Source organism: Chiloscyllium punctatum, chromosome 9, assembly GCF_047496795.1.
Source record: "Chiloscyllium punctatum isolate Juve2018m chromosome 9, sChiPun1.3, whole genome shotgun sequence".
In the NCBI taxonomy this organism is placed as follows: domain Eukaryota; kingdom Metazoa; phylum Chordata; class Chondrichthyes; order Orectolobiformes; family Hemiscylliidae; genus Chiloscyllium; species Chiloscyllium punctatum.
In genome coordinates this window covers 3,499,658-3,510,703 of record NC_092747.1, presented here as the reverse complement: position 1 = coordinate 3,510,703, position 11,046 = coordinate 3,499,658, and the positions used below count along the sequence as shown (strand labels likewise).

At 48.5% G+C, this 11,046-nt stretch overlaps 1 protein-coding gene across 2 annotated transcripts; it reads left to right on the top strand.

Annotated features, from left to right (window-relative positions):
* LOC140480976 (sialidase-3-like) lies at window positions 1-8,401 on the top strand. Of its 2 annotated transcripts, XM_072576582.1 has the most exons (3): window positions 1-27; window positions 3,843-4,050; window positions 6,767-8,401. In XM_072576582.1, the coding sequence occupies exons 2-3, from the start codon at window positions 3,853-3,855 to the stop codon at window positions 7,766-7,768; spliced, it is 1,200 nt and encodes a 399-aa protein (XP_072432683.1). In that variant the 5' UTR covers window positions 1-27; window positions 3,843-3,852; the 3' UTR covers window positions 7,769-8,401. The 2 variants fall into 2 exon arrangements, with proteins under 2 accessions (XP_072432683.1, XP_072432682.1); XM_072576581.1 differs by lacking the exon at window positions 1-27 and having other exon boundaries at window positions 3,774-4,050.
* The last annotated feature ends 2,645 nt before the right edge of the window (window positions 8,402-11,046 follow it).

Here is an 11,046-nt window from a genome sequence, read left to right as displayed (position 1 = left end):
CGTCGCTCGGGAACCGCGGAGCTGCAGGTAAAGGCGGACGTGAGAGAAACAACCCCCTCACCCCACCCCCCCCCCCCCCCCACACCCGCCCCCACCCTCTGACAGTGTGGCACTCCCTCAGCACTGACCCTCTGACAGTGTGGCACTCCCTCAGCACTGACCCTCTGACAGTGTGGCACTCCCTCAGCACTGACCCTCCGACAGTGCGGCACTCCCTCAGTACAGACCCTCCGACAGTGCGGCACTCCCTCAGCACTGACCCTCCGACAGTGTGGCACTCCCTCAGCACTGACCCTCCGACAGTGCGGCACTCCCTCAGCACTGACCCTCCGACAGTGCGGCACTCCCTCAGCACTGACCCTCCGACAGTGTGGCACTCCCTCAGCACTGACCCTCCGACAGTGCGGCACTCCCTCAGCACTGACCCTCTGACAGTGTGGCACTCCCTCAGTACTGACCCTCTGACAGTGTGGCACTCCCTCAGTACTGACCCTCTGACAGTGTGGCACTCCCTCAGTACTGACCCTCTGACAGTGTGGCACTCCCTCAGCACTGACCCTCTGACAGTGTGGCACTCCCTCAGCACTGACCCTCTGACAGTGCGGCACTCCCTCAGCACTGACCCTCCGACAGTGCGGCACTCCCTCAGCACTGACCCTCTGACAGAGGAGCATTCCCTCAGCACTGACCCTCTGACAGTGCGGCAGTCCCTCAGCACTGACCCTCCGACAGTGCGGCACTCCCTCAGCATTGACCCTCCGACAGAGGAGCATTCCCTCAGCACTGACCCTCCGACAGTGCGGCACTCCCTCAGCATTGACCCTCCGACAGTGCGGCGCTCCCTCAGCACTGACCCTCCGACAGTGCGGCACTCCCTCAGCATTGACCCTCCGACAGTGCGGCACTCCCTCAGCACTGACCCTCCGACAGTGCGGTGCTCCCTCAGCACTGACCCTCCGACAGTGCGGCACTCCCTCAGCACTGACCCTCCGACAGTGCGGCACTCCCTCAGCACTGACCCTCCGACAGAGGAGCATTCCCTCAGCACTGACCCTCTGACAGTGCAGCACTCCCTCAGCACTGACCCTCTGACAGTGCGGCACTCCCTCAGCACTGACCCTCTGACAGTGCAGCACTCCCTCAGCACTGACCCTCTGACAGTGCGGCACTCCCTCAGCACTGACCCTCTGACAGTGCGGCACTCCCTCAGCACTGACCCTCCGACAGAGGAGCATTCCCTCAGCACTGACCCTGCGACAGTGCGGCGCTCCCTCAGCACTGACCCTGCGACAGTGCGGAGCTCCCTCAGCACTGACCCTCCGACAGTGCCCACTCCCTCAGCACTGACCCTCCGACAGTGCGGAGCTCCCTCAGCACTGACCCTCCGATAGTGAACAAAGAAAATTTACAGCCCAGGAACAGACCCTTCGACCCTCCAAGCCTGAGCCGATCCAAATGTACTGTCTGAACCTGACGATCAATTCCTAAGCATCTGTATCCTCCTGCTCCCCACTGACTCATGCATCTGTCTAGACGCATCTTAAATGAATCTATCGTGCCTGTCTCTACCACCTCTGCTGGCAACGCGTTCCAATTGCCCACCACCCTCTGTGTGAAGGACTTACCGCGTGTATCCCCCCTTGAAAGGGTGACCTCTCGTTATTGAATCCTCACCCTGGGAAAAAGCTTGTCTCTATCCACCCTGTCTACACACTTCATGATTTTGTAAACTTCAATCAGGTCCCCCCTCAATCTTATTTCTAATGATAGCAATCCTAACCTACTCACCCTCTCTTCGTAGCTAGCACATTCTAAGCTGGGCGGCACGGTGGCACAGTGGTTAGCACTGCTGCCTCACAGCGCCAGAGACCCGGGTTCAATTCCCGCCTCAGGTGACTGTCTGTGTGGAGTTTGCAAGTTCTCCCCGTGTCTGCGTGGGTTTCCTCTGGGTGCTCCGGTTTCCTCCCACAGTCCAAAGATGTGCAGGTCAGGTGAATTGGCCATGCTAAATTGCCCGTAGTGTTAGGTAAGGGGTAGATGTAGATGTAGGGGTATGGGTGGGTTATGCTTCGGCGGGGCGGTGTGGACTTGTTGGGCCGAAGGGCCTGTTTCCACACTGTAAGTAATCTAATCTAATCTAATCTAAACATCCTGGTGAACCTTCTCTGCCCCCTCTCCAAAGGCGACCAGAACTGTACACAGTATTCTAAATGTGGCCGAACCAAGCTCTTGTATAATTTTAACATGACCTGCCAGCTGTTATACTCAGTATACTTGCCTGGACTTGTCCGACCTGCCTATCTCCTTTTCCACCTATCCACTCCACCCTCTCCTCCCTGACCTATCACCTTCATCTCCTCCCCCACTCACCCATTGTACTCTCTGCTACTTTCTCCCCACCCCCACCCTCCTCTATCTTATCTCTCCATGCTTCAGGCTCACTGCCTTTATTCCTGATGAAGGGCTTTTGCCCGAAACGTCGATTTCGAAGCTACTTGGATGCTGCCTGAACTGCTGTGCTCTTCCAGCACCACTAATCCAGAATCTGGTTTCCAGCATCTGCAGTCATTGTTTTTACCTTGTTATACTCAATACCCCGTCCAATGAAGGCAAGTATACCATATGCCTTCTTGACCACTCTATCCACCTGTGCAGCCACCTTCAGGGTACAATGGACCTACACTCCCAGATCTCTCTGATCATCAACTTTCCATTTACGGTATAGTTCTTTCTAGAATTAGACTTCACAAAATGCATCACCTCACATTGGTCTGGATTGAACTCCATCTGCCACTTCTCCACCCAACTCTCCAGTCTATCTATACTCTCCTGTATTCTTTGACAGTCCCCTATGCTTTCTGCTACTCCACCAATCTTCATGTCATCTGCAAACTTACTGATCAGACCAACAATGCCCTCTTCCAGATCATTTGTGTGCATGTGTGGTGCTCGCTCAGCGCTGAACCTTTACATTATATTGTGATGTGAAGGTGTCTTTGTTGCTGTGTTAAACTTATTAGTAATGAGGAAAAGTGTTGTTTTTGCAGATATAGAAAAAGCATACAGCAAGAGAACTATTAACTCTGCAAGTATTTAGGGAAGAGTATCTCTACTTTTCAGTGTATAATTGTGGTTAATTAAATACTAACTTTGGTGTGTAATTATTATAGCAAATAAGTTCTTTTTAAAAATTATGTTTTCAGCAAAAAGCTGAAATAACCAAAATGCTTGGGCTATACAAAATGATACAAGTTAATGAAATGGCCAAGGATGGAATGTACCAGCAGAATTGATACAAAATGTTAAACCAGATCTACATGTACTGTCGACAAAATAATGTGTGTGTCAGCACTTAGAGAGAGGAAGGTTGCCAACCTGGGGAAGGGAGCAATGGATGTGGAGCATAGATGGGCAGAGGCAAAATACTAAGAGAGATTGGGTAATGCAGGATCGGGAGAGGTGACCTCACGCAGCTCAAAAGTATAACTGTGTAGTAGTTTGAATAATCATCACTTCAATTGCTTTCTGCAATTGGGGTCCTTTCTTGCGAGATCATAGAATAAATTGTCTTGTTTCCAGTTTGGGTGGCCTCGTCTAAATTAGATTGAATTTTGTTTCTAACAAACTGGTCATGGAGCAGGTCGCCGTGCGCATGATATCTGTTCCAGAGCTCCTTCCTGGTGATAGTGGCTGATAACAGTTAAAGAGCAAGAGAATTGATAAGCAGATTGAAAGAGCCAAATGGAGACTTTTTCTGAGGCAGTAGCCTGTATCGTTTTAATTGCTGACTGACACATTTTAAACATGCAAAAAGTATTCTTTTTCTGTTTTGTTTGTTGTAGGGCCGTAATTATGCCAGCTGACCAACACCCAAGTAGAATTACCTTATTTAAGAGGAAGAAGGGTACTGTGTACCGCATCCCCTCACTCCTCTACCTCAAGGAACACAACACGTTTTTAGCCTTTGCAGAGGAACGAGCATCATTCCACGATGTGGATGCAAAGCATCTGGTGATGAGGAGAGGCTTGTTTATCAGAGGAACAGTGAAGGTACGCATCATCCACAATCAAGATGGTGTCTTAATCATCTCCCTCATCCACCGCCCGGACACGCCTTGGCGTGCCCATTTGCCACCGGGCGGTGGGGATCCCCAGTGGAGGGCTCTCTACGCGGGAGTCCTCCCCCTTTCTCTCGGGGATCTGGGGTGGAAGGTGCTGCACACAGCAGTCCCCTGCAACCGCAGATTGCGGTGGTTCACGGACTCCCAGCCCAACTGCTTGTTCTGTGGAGCTGTGGAGTCCGTGGACCATGTATATATTGGGTGTGGGCGTTTGCACTCCCTTTTTGATTTTGTAAAAAAACCTCCCTCTGTTTTTTGGTTGCACTTCAGTCCTGCACTCCTGATCTTCGGGCACCCGGTACAGAGGAGGGAGGGCAGGTCCGAGGACCTCCTCGTGGGTCTGGTCCTGGGCCTGGCCAAACTGGCCATCAACAGGTCCAGGCAGCGGGCCGTGGAGGGGGTTGTTAGGGCCGACTGCCTGCCCCTCTTCCGCGATTACGTTAGAGTCCGGGTGTCCTTGGAGAAGGAGCACGCGGTGTCCACCAACACCCTGGAGTCGTTCAGGGAGAGGTGGGCGCCACAGGGAGTGGAGTGCATTATTTCCCCCTCCAACTCTATTTTGATTTAACCCCTGTCCTCCCCTTCACTGTTTGATCACACAGCATTGTCCTTTAATGTGAAGGGCACTGCTTGTCACTGACCATTTGGGTGTTTCCTTTCTTCCTGGGGGTGGAAATTGGGAAAAAATGACTAAACAGGAGTGTTACACGTGCTGTTGACTCAGAGAGCTGGCTCTGAGGGAGCTGAATCAGTGTCAAGGACTCTCCAGGTGTAAATAAAGGAAAAAAGAAAAGATGGTGTCTTAATTAGTTCAAAATGGCACAGGAATGTTTTGAAACAAAGAGAAAAAATGGATTGAATAGAATCATACCTTCTAGCCAATGCCCAGACACCCCATCCCTGCATATGTCCTGTCCCACTGGCAGGATAGAACCATTAGAGATGGTGGCACAGGGGTAGTCAGTTAGTGAGGGAGTCGCTCTGGGAGTCCTCAATATTGACTCCATGAAGTTTCCTGCCACCAAGTCAAACATGGTGGCTTGGATGGATTTGTTTTTAGTTTAGTCAGCCTGGGCACAACCCCCTGTGGACAGTTTAAGAATTGAATTCGGTTTTAAAAAACTGTAAATAAAAATCTGATCTCAGAAGCTGGTTCACTGATAGTTTTCAGGGAAGGATAGCTGCTGTCCCTCTCCCAGCCTGGGTCTGTGTGTGTACTGGATTAGTGGTGCTGGAAGAGCACAGCAGTTCAGGCAGCATCCAACGAGCAGCGGATGCTGCCTGAACTGCTGTGCTCTTCCAGCACCACTAATCCAGTATTTGCTTTCCAGCATCTGCAGTTATTGTTTTTACCTCATGGGTCTATGTGTGTGTCTAAAGCATTGAACAGTTGAACAGTTCGGAAGTGACTTTGTGGGACTCACCGTCACCTGCTTAAGGCTGACTTGAGACTGGCAGAAAATGTTTACCTTATCAACTGGTTCTACATCCCTTTTTTAAAAAATTAAAATTTCCAAAGTATACCCTGAAATTTCTTAGCTCACTAAATATCCAAAAACGCAGCGATCATCCTCAGACTGACGACTGGAGCAGTTACAAAATATGGGCTGGCTTTGTCCTGAAAAAAATTAAATCAACCTGGCTCAGTTTATTCCCCCCACCGGGGTGAGGCAGGTTCCTACCCTTACCCTGCCTGGCATTCCGTAACTCAAGTTTTAACACCATGAAGTGACACTTTTTTTTGCAGTTCATGTGAAAGGAGGTTCATCCCCAGTTTTTCAGAGTAACTGAGAAGGGCAATGAATGCCAATCTTGTTAGGATCATGTTTTAGGCCAGTGCCCCTTGGGTTAAACCTGAGCAATGGCCTCACATTAAAAATCCCATTGTGGTTCCAGATTCCTTAAGCAATGGCGTAGGAGGTCAGTTAATACACACAAGTACTAATTTAACAATCTGTCTTTGATATAATTGGGTTTCAATCCCTGTTTACCCCATAGACAGCATCCCCCACAAAACCTCACATAAATACCTTCCCTGTCCTCCCTCAACAATAACGAGCAGATGAGGGAACTGGGAATTAGGAACACTGATCACGGGAAGGGTGAGGAGAGGGATTGGAGAAGGAGAATATTGTAGTAATCAGAGAGAAGGAGATCAGAGTGAAGAGAGAGGTGAGAGAGAGTGACAAAATAAGAAAGATTGGAGAGGAGAGAGATCAGAAATGAGTGAGGGGAGACAAAGACATCGGAGAAAATAGAAATTAGGAGATGGAATTTGTGAGATCAGAATTGAAACTGAGATTGATTGGCCTGGGAAGAGAGAGATTGGAGGCTGGGGGTTAAGAATGAGACGGGGAGGGTGGAGAGATATGTCTGGTGTTGGGTGTATTCGGGGAATTGTGAATTTGACAGAAATGTGGGTGAATGGCAGCTGCTGGAGTTTATTGTGGAAAAGATTGACACTGATTGTTGCAATGTGCCCACAACAGCCTGTGATAACAGTGCTGGCTGTGGCAGATTAACCAACTGTATCCCATCCCCAGCCAAACTCCTTTGAGCTCAATCCTGACTGCTTCAGCCCACTTTACCTCTGCACCGTCTGTGGAAAGAGCTGCGTCTGATCTTGTTGTGTTTTTGGTTCCTAGTGGGAGGACATGATACCACTGAAGATGGCCATGCTGCCTGGGTATCGGACAATGAACCCGTGCCCAGTGTACGAGCGGAAGTTTGGAGTGATTTACTTGTTCTTCACCTGCGTCAAGGCCGGTGTCACAGAGCAGCAACAGATCTGGTGGGGTAAGAACGTGGCCAGGCTGTGCTATGTGCTGAGTCGAGATGCTGGAGCCAGCTGGACACAGCCGACAGATCTGACTGACACAGTCCTCGACAGCCAGCTCTACAAATGGGCCACCTTTGCGGTGGGACCTGGTCACGGTGTGCAGACACAACAAGGGAGGCTCATCGTCCCTGCCTATGCCTACATCATCAGCCGGAGATGCTGCCTGATCCCACCTAAATTCTTCACACGCCCGCACTCTTTCTACTTCTACAGTGACGACAGTGGAGACAACTGGAAACTGGCAGAACCAATAACGGAGTGCCCAGCAGTGGAGTGTGAGTTGGCAGAGATTACCATCACTGACAGCTACCATCTACTGTACTGTAATGCCCGAACACAAAGGCGGCACAGAATGGAAGCATTGAGCGTGGACCCCGACCACTTTGAAATTGTCCGCTTCGCGCAGGGACTGCCAGAATCGAGGGATGGCTGTCAGGGCAGCGTGGTGAGTTTCCATCACTCAAACCCAGTCACCCTTTCATCCAGCAAGTCCAAACCTGGGCAGACTGGCACAGTGGTTAAGATGTCCTGGCTCCTGTACACCCACCCAACAGGCGAACCTTGCTGTTTTTATCACAAACGCAATCGGACTAACCTGGGGGTCTACATCAACCTGAAGCCCCTGAAACCTAAACAATGGTATGGTCCATGGATCATCCAGGCTGGACCTAGTGGTTACTCTGACCTGGTGTACCTTGATGGGATGGGAATCTTTGCTTGTTTGTACGAATGTGGTATCTCCAAATCCTGGGAACAAATTGCTTTCTGTCTGTTTACCATCGATGAGGTAATGGAAAATATCTTTTAATCGCATGGCCGTTGTAAGATTGACAGAAGGCCAATTGTTGCACTGCCTTCTAGAAGTAACCTCTATTTGGAAATAGCCCTCCATGTTCCAAGTATGAATACGTGGGCCACGTGAGAGTGAGTGCCTGTGACAGAGTCAGGGGCTATGTGTTTGTGTGTATGTGTTTGAACTGGAGGAATGTGTGCACACAGTTGGACATATGTGAGGGTTAGGGTGAGTTTTAGGTTGGTGTGTCAGAGGTTTGCACGTGTATGTGTAAGTTGTTTGGGTGTTTGAGAGTTGTGGGGAAATATATGATTTGGGTGTGAGAGGGTTGGGGATGTGTGTTTTTGAATTGGAGGGGTGTGCAAGAGAGAGAGAGAGAGGGACAGTTAGAGGGATGTGTGAAAGATGGTGAGTGTGTGTGAGAGATGGAAAAAATCACAGCACCAGATTATAGTCCAGGAGAGAGTGAGGGATACATTCCTGATGAAAAGTTTATGCTTGAAACGTTGACTCTCTTGCTCCTTGGATGTTGTCCTTTCCCAGCACGACATGTTTTGACCGGGTTATTAGTCCTTCATCAGGCAGCTCGAAAAGCTTGTACTTCCAAATAAACCTGTTTTTAAACTTTGTTCACCTAGTCCCACACTGGCACCTCTGCATCATGTGTGTGAGAGAGTTGGGGGGGGGGGGGGGAAAAAGAGGTGTGTGAGACAGACAGACAGACAGACGGAGGTGTGTGTGAGAGAGTGTTGGAGGGGTGGGTGAGGGCCCCTGAGAGAGTTGGAGGGGTGTTTGTGCATATGTAGGTGTGTCTTCATGTGGGTGTGTATTAGATGGAGATGTTTAGGTATGAATATCAGCCCAGCACTGGTCAGACAAATATTGCACTTCTCACACATGTTGAAAGAGGGATTTGGGAATATATTGAACATTTCCCAGATCTTGGCAGCAGCCTTTGCTCAGGAGGAGGAGATCCAACACTGGGTTAAGGGCACTATCTCACATTCAACAAACTACAGCAGCAAGTGTTTTAACTGTCAGTCAACAGAAGGTCTAATGTACAGAGCACATTGCCGTGCTGCCGTGAGAACTGGACAGTGTATCTATCACACAGTGGGAGGATATGGGCCAAGGGCAGGCAGAATGATCATTTGGATCATGTTCAGCACAACATTGTGGGCAAAAAGACCTGTTCCTGTGCTGTACAGTTTCTATGGTTTATGTAACAAAGATTCCCCCAGCAGTGCCTTCACTGCATCTTCTGGATTGTGGGAGGATCACCGAGTCAGTGCTTCTCAAAACCTGCTCCACAGTATTTCAATCAAAATTGCTATAGGATCGATGATCATCAACCTGGCACTCTGCAAATCAGACAGCCACCATTCCTGGCAGTCTCGTTTTCTAAACTCCTAAATGCCCACCTCGGAGGACAAAGAGATCACCACAAAGACACGTGATATCTCATCACAGCAGCACTGACAGTAATGACTGGGGGGCAACAACTCATTTATCCAACTGGATCAGTCTCAATGTCTTAATGAGGCCGAGAGGTGACAGACAAGCAAAGGAAAGAAAGTAAATTCTGCTCTTAACCTCCTAGGTCATCAGTCCTTATCTGTCAAATGACATATGGATCAAAAATTAGCTTTCTCAGTCACTTAAAAGTAATGGCAGAAACCAGCAACCCTGGTAAAGTTCACCCTCAAATCGAGGAACAGCCAATCACAGAATTGCATGAGAGTAGAATGTCCATGTGAAAATTTGTATGTGTGTAAGTGCAGTGTGTGATTGTTTGAAGGTGTGAGAAAGTTAGTGAACAAAAGTGTGGTTGAAGTATGTTAATTATTAATATTTGAACATGAGTGTATGTGAGCATGGAAGGGTGTGAAAGACAATGTACATGAATGCAGAAATTCCCATGTATGCTTCTGTGTTCCTGACTCAGCGTGTGTACCATGTAGGTGTGTAAATGTGGGAACCTGAATAGGAGTTTGAGCATGACTGCCCATCTATGTGCAACTGGGATTGTGTACATGCACGTGTGTGTGATTGTGTGAGAAATGTGCACGCACACAAATGAGAGTATGCGAGTACTATGCACGTGTAAGAAAAAGTTCAGGAGGCTGAGACTGTCATGTCTGTATGAGGTCATGTGTGCAGAAGTTGGTGAGAAAATGGCTGGATATGCATTCCTGTCTCATAGCCAAAAATGTCTTTAATCTGGAATTGAAAGCTGTTTTGTGGTCAACAGCACTGAATCTACTCATCGATTATTATAAAACCTATCCAGTTCACTACTGTCCTTTAGGGAAGGAAATCTGCCACCCTTACTTGATCTGGCCGCCACGTAACTCCTGAACCACAGCAATGTGGCTAACTTAACTACCCTCTGGGTAATTGGGGATTCACAGCAAATACTCGCCCAGATGACCACGCCTATATCCATGAACAACTAAATAAAACACCCACAGCAGTGTGCTTTAATCTTAAAGCCTTCTGAAATAGCCAAGCAAGCCATTCAGTTTTAAAAGTATTCCAGTATTTTGTTTTAATATTATTCCAACTTATGAGAGTACTGGCTGTCTTGTATGGCACACAGCACATATATAAACTTAGTTTTAGGCATAAACCTAGATTTTTGATAGACAAAAGAGCTATTTTAAATTGTTTTCATGGGATGTAGGTGTTACTGGCAATTATTATATCCATGAGAAGATGGTGAGCTGTCTTCTTGGAACATTGCAGTCCATTTGCTTTACATAGCCCTGTGGTGCTGTTAGAAAATAGTAGTCAATGTATATCGCCACTTCTGACCTTATGACGGAGGCAAGGTCATTAATGAAGCAGCTGAAGATGGTTAGGCCATGAGGAATTCCTGCAGAGATGTCCTGGAGCTAAGATGACTCACCTGCCAACAACCACAAACATCATCCTTTGTACCTGTACGACTCCAGCCAGTGGAGAGTTTACCCAGATTCCCAGGCCAAGCTGGATCACTGACTCAGAACCTAGCTGAAGACTGTTACAAATGCTTCGTTGTTGCTTTTTGCCCTGATGTGCTGGCCTCCCCCATCATTGAGGATGGGGATATTTGTGGAGCCGCCGCCTCCAGTGAATTGTTTCGTTGTCCACCACTGTTCATAACTGGATGTAGCAGGACTGCAGAGTTATAGATCGATTCATTGGTTGTGGAATCACTTTGCCCTATCTATCACCTGCAGCTTATGCTGTTTGGTATGGTCTGTGGTAGCTTCTCCAGCTTTGTTTTGGGTACAGGTCATTCTGGTTTAACA